Genomic DNA, 6,000 nt, shown 5'->3' on the forward strand with positions numbered 1-6,000 from the left:
CCCAGCCTTACAATTAATATATTTTGAAATCTTTACATACACTACATGTACAAAAGTGCTCTGATTTCTAATTTATGTTTTTTAGCCACAACAGTTGCTAACAGGTGTAATAAATCAGTTATAGAAAGGAAATCACATGCTTTCAACTTTGCAGCAACAGTTTAGGGAAGGTCCTTTTCTGTTCCAGCATGACTGTTTCCCTGTGCACAAAGCAAGCTCTATAAAGACATGAAGAAAAACTTGCTGTCCTGACGTAAAACTCCACTAACCAGCTCTGGAATGAACTGGAATATCAACTGAGGCTTTCTTGACCAACATCAGTTACCAGCCATAGAAAAGCTCTTTCGACGGAATGGCCACAAATTCCCACAGACATAAAAAGTCTTGGGAGAAGCCTTCTTATAAGAGCGGCTGCTGTTTATAGCTAGACAGATCGCATAGTGGTCATTGTATTTTAATACCATTTGTTTTTAAATTGGATGTCCTACAAGCTCGTGGTCAGGTGTCCAAATACTTTTGGCCATATACTATAATGCCTATAATGGCATGCAAAATGAAAACGGAAACTGTTGTTGCTGTCCTAATGATTTTGACAATCTCTAAACTATTATAAAGGCAATATTTAGGACAGCCTGCAAAGAGTAACGAAAATGTGTAAACAAATATAACTATATGTTAAAAACAGACAAAAATATTCAGAATTCAAATTATTCATTTTTAACCCAATGAACAACTGCCACTCTTTCCAGATAATGATTCGTATGCATACTTGATTTTTCTATTCTGTAACCAAAGTAGAGTTTATTAAATGAGCGTTTCCCGCGGTTGCCTTACATTACATTAGCGTGCATGTATTAACACAGTGTTTGTCAAAGCATATGAAGCAAATAATGCCTCGGCACAGCTGTCCTGTAATCACATGACTGCACATCAATCACTAGGACATCGTCAAAACGCTCAGTGACCTTTTATGTTTTGCTCCGGATCATCATGTCTTTTTTTTGTTTTGTTTTGTTTTGTTCTGCTCAACTGACCCTCCAGATCTGGAGTAGTGATGCATCACAGCATGATGGCGAAACGCCTTGTGTTTTCCTATTCTGTGATTTCATCTGACTGTCATGTACGTCGCTGTGTATGGTAATTTGCTTCTTTGCGTGTCGGTGTACAGATGTGTATGGCTCGGGGCAGGAGGTGTGGGTGTTTGCTTAAAGGAAATGTGTTTTGGTAAGAAATGTGTTCAGTCGTGTTATTTTACTCTCCCGCGTGACGCGTTTCTGCTCTTTGTCTTTACAGTTACGGACGAGTTTATGCTGCCGACCCCTACAACCACGCACTTGCTCCAGCAGCCGCATACAGCGTTGGTGCCATGGTAAGCTCACGTTCCTGGGTTATTATCTGGCCGGAGTGGAATTATGCACAAATACCTGTGCCTGTTCATCAATTCATACAATTAAAAATCAGGTTTACCACTTCAGCTATAACAGACCTAAATAGCTTTAAAGGCTGCTATTTAATGAAAATTTATATAAATAGATATAAAAGACACGCCCTCCCTGCGTCCACATAATCGGTTGGGAATTTTCCAAACGCAGTTACCCAAGACTTCGACATCTTGGACTTTTTGTGTAACCGATTGCTAGTGTAACCGAGTGTCTATAGAGTTTGCAGAGTACATGGACAAATTATCCAGAGCAGAATACTTTACTGGCTTGTTATTTTGAGGCGCAGCACAGAGAAGCACACTTTTCCATTAATTATGGAATCCACAAAGGGACAAAATGCCTCAATATGTAAACACATACATCAAACATTGTCAGCACACTACAGCACCACAGTCTCTAACACTAACGTAATTGCTGTATGATTGCTAGGACCGCCTCATATTGCATATTGCGCCTCATATTTCATACGATACACGAAGCGCTAAAAAATATTAATGCATAAATAAATAAATAAAAATTGTCAGCTCTATGATTTTATACCTTTTAGGAAGTATATTAAAAGAAAAAAATTGCTGTGTGCTCGGGTAGGACAGCAATCTAATATGCTAGCCCATTTAAACCCGGATCTGAGTGGTCCTCTCAGCTGGCTGGGTGACTACAAGGACATGATTGGCTATGTCTGAGTGGGTATGATGGCCGAATCCCTGTGATGGATTGGCACAGCTAATTTTACCAGTAAAGCAGTGAGTGAATTGCCTTCTAAACTAAGCGTTCAAACGTAGTAAAACAAGCCTGGAGATTTTTACTGGGGTTACAGGTTTAGTGTGAGATCAGCATCAATTTTACATTTAAAGGTTTAAAAGAGAATATGTATTCGTGGTAACACCAGTGAAATAAATGTTTGAGACAAAAATGCATTTTAATGTACTTTGCGAGCTATTTTTCTCCTGAATTAGTCATATATATTTAAATTAAAGCCCCTCCATGTCCCGGACAAGCCAGTTATTACTTGTATAGGCGCCCGGCATGTGTAGCATTAACACATTGCTGCATGTGGTACAAGAGCACCAACTATTGCAAAAGAAATTACAAAAATGTGTGGTAAATATATAGTTAATAGTTTCGTTAACGATGCTTCAATGCACATCTTTGAGACACACTTTACCACTTCAGCCAGATAGTGACCCTCCTCCATTTTGTTTCCCTTCTTAGTGTATGCCTGTATATCCTCCTCCTGCTCTTCCCATTATTTATTCCCCCCCGACCCTCCCGACTCTGCATCATTTTCCGGCCTGTTTTGTTTGTTTGTTTGCTTTCCTTTTCTCTTTGCTCATGCATGGATTTGAGTACAGCTGACATTGCCTTGTTCAAATCTAATTGAATTTGCCTCTCGTGTTAACGGCAGCCAAAATGCCACATTAATCCTGGTGGTAAACGTGATGAATGTCTTAATTTCTTGGCAGTGTAGTGCGTGTTAGTTATTATATTTCTAATTTTGCGAATATCACCTAGCCGAGCGCTTGGCTTAATGGAATAATTAGTCATTTTGATAATTGAATCCATCACCTAAGTGGCGCTGCGGCAGGAGCCGAAGCGGGCACAGAGAGAGAGAGAAGGCAGAAATAAAAGCGCCAACACATTTAGAATTACCCTCTAGCATCCTGGGATTCCATCACCATGCAAATTTTTTCCTGCCTTCTCTTAATCCCACTGCAGTGTGATGCATGCTCGACTGGGAAGTACATGATGTTCAGGAGTGGGTAAGAGCTGAAGAGTTCAGAATAAAAATATAGATTTTAATGGAATTGTATTAGTTCAGGATTCTTTTAATAAGGAATTATTCATGATTGGGTTGTCTGATTCTCCTACTCATGATGGGCCATGCATTTGTAGGAGTCATAACTTGACTGCAGGCATAATAATATATAATATACACACATAATCAGGGATATTTAATTAAAAATCTTCAGCAAAAAGTGCATTTTTATACACTTTTACTAAGTTAAAATGTACTTAGTTTAAAGCCAGAACATAAATTAAAGTTAAGTACCAAATGTTATATCTATTTTATATGTATATACATTTTTAACTCAAACAGGCATCACAAACAATACATCTTACTCTCTCTGCTCTGCTCTTTACAATCTGGTCCCACTGTGGTTTACAAGATGCAACATAAAGCCTCCACAAGGGGGCGAACACGTACACATTTTTACATTTTGTGTTTCTGTGCTATTAAAATTTGTTTATTTAATTATTATTATTTTTCTCTGCGACCCATGTTTTGGGCTCTCGACCCACCTAAGGGTCACGACCCGGGGCATAAAAAGCGTGGACTAGCGCATTGTGGAGATAAATTTACCCTGATTCATTCATTCATTTTCTTATCCACTTATCCAAATTGGGGTCGCAGGGGGGTGTGGTGCTGGAGCCTATCCCAGCTTTTCAATGGGCGCAAGGCACACAGTAACACCCTGGACGGGACGCCAGTCCATCGCAGGTCAGACACACATACACACACACACACACCCATTCACCTATTGGGCAATTCAGTGTCTTCAATTAACCTGACTGCATGTTTTTGGACTGTGGGAGGAAACCGGAGCTCCCAGAGGAAACCCACACAAACACGGGGAGAACATGCAAACTCCGCACAGAAAGGACCCGGACCGCCCCGCCTGGGGATCAAACCCAGGACCTTCTTGCTGTGAGGTAACAGAGCTACCCACTAAGTCACCGTGCCTCCCAAATAAACATGATATTACAGCAAAAGTAACAATTAGCAAGTCACCCCACAAATGGCTATTTAATACTTATTTATCAGTGTAAAATATACTATATAAAAATAAATTTAAATATATTATTTTAATATTTTAAATTAAGTGATTCTACAGGTATTTGTGCGATTAAACACCATAGTAGTTTTTGGTCTGGAAAATATTGCAAACTATTTCTTACCTATTCAGCATATTGTCCTAATTTTCGTACTTTTTTTTAAATTATTTTTATCATTATTATTTAAATGTCCATGAGAAACTTACCAATAAAATTAAGGAACAGAAAGACCTCCAAATCTATTTAAAATGTACTTTAAATATGCTGTGAATTTTCAGCAGGACGTTTCTAAACACGTTAATTCAGTGTGTTTGGTATTTAGCCCAGAATCCCTTCATAAAAGTGTTACCCAACCTTCCTACTCTCGGCCGTGTTTGCTTACATGGTTTTCAGTAACTCACGTTATTTTTTATTTTAAGTATTTCCTCTGGCATGCCGTGTGTTGGTGTGCTTGCTGCATGAAGATCTTCTTGGTATGTACAGAAAAAAATCTAACTTTACAAAACGTTAGCCAAATCACCAAGCTTAAGCGTGTGCACCCCGGTGACTTGTGTTGCAGAACGCTTTCGCCCCGCTGACCGACGCCAAGACCAGGAGTCACGCAGACGACGTGGGTCTCGTTCTTTCTTCGCTGCAGGCTAGTATATACCGAGGCGGATACAGCCGCTTCGCTCCATACTAAACGACAACAACAAAAAAACCAACAACGACCACAACGATACACCTAACTCAACGCGAATCTTCCCGTGGGTGGTAGAGAGAGAGAGAATCATTTTCCGAGGCCTGGGTATTGCAATACAATGCAGTCGTGCATCATTTCGGCGCCTCTTGCGAAGAACAGAGGACAAAAAAACGGATATTTTTCATCTTATACCTCAGATATTTTGTGCTGTGTATTTTAATATTGTGGGTTTTTCATTTCTAAACGAGTACATAGATTGTTGGCTGTAGAGGTTTCTGTGGTGATCTAGAGAGCTGCTAGATTTTAAAAAGAAGATATATATAAAAACAAACAAAAAAAACTAAAAATACAAATGGTTAGGGCTTTATCATGTAAATGAATTCTTTCTGATCATTATGAGGTCCCTTGGGGTTGCCATCGTTCGTGACTACAGTAGTGGATTTCTTTCTCATGTCCATTTGTTGGGGTTTTTGGGTTTTTTAGGTGATGGTTCTTGTCTTTGGTTTTGGGTTTTTTAATGGTGAAGTCATCGGGATAAAAAGTCCAGATGCCCGCGGTGAGCAGCAGAAGCAGGCAGGAAGGATGGCAGTCGGTTGAGTGGTACAAAGACACAAAAGAGAGGAGGAACCGCTGAACCGTTGATTTCTTTCTCTGTCCGTTACTAGTCATTTACTCAAAGCCAAAGTTTACGTTTAGAGGACTGAATTTTACATAGCAGCTCTTAGAGAAACTCACAGACTTCATGACAGTATTTTCTGGTTTCTTCATCTAGTTTGTAGGTTTAGACCATACTAGTTTATGACAACCTCAAAGATGTTCTTTTTATAAATATATATATATATATATACATATATATATTACGGTACTTCCACTATATTGATTAATATAATTGCTGACTTTTATATTGCAGGAAAAAAAATACATAAAGGCAAAAGTAGTGCCGTTTATATTTTTGTTTAGTTTTTTCTTTTATTTTAAAAAGTGATATGATTTAGTATTTGTACCTAATGAAAGTGGGATAAAATAATGATAATAAATAAT

General features: G+C 38.7%; 1 protein-coding gene across 6 annotated transcripts in view; it reads left to right on the forward strand.

Annotated features, from left to right (window-relative positions):
* rbfox1 (RNA binding fox-1 homolog 1) overlaps window positions 1–5,690 on the forward strand; it is a 303,171-nt gene extending 297,481 nt beyond the window's left edge. For 5 of the 6 annotated variants that reach the window (XM_063018467.1, XM_063018468.1, XM_063018471.1 and 2 more), the window contains 2 exons: window positions 1,294–1,369; window positions 4,837–5,690. In XM_063018467.1, the coding sequence (XP_062874537.1) occupies window positions 1,294–1,369; window positions 4,837–4,959 (199 nt within the window). In that variant the 3' untranslated portion in view covers window positions 4,960–5,690. The remainder of the gene's footprint in view (window positions 1–1,293; window positions 1,370–4,836) is intronic. The other variant, XM_063018470.1, reaches the window with a different exon arrangement.
* Window positions 5,691–6,000: the final 310 nt, after the last annotated feature.

Source organism: Trichomycterus rosablanca, chromosome 22 (genome assembly GCF_030014385.1).
Source record: "Trichomycterus rosablanca isolate fTriRos1 chromosome 22, fTriRos1.hap1, whole genome shotgun sequence".
NCBI lineage: Eukaryota > Metazoa > Chordata > Actinopteri > Siluriformes > Trichomycteridae > Trichomycterus > Trichomycterus rosablanca.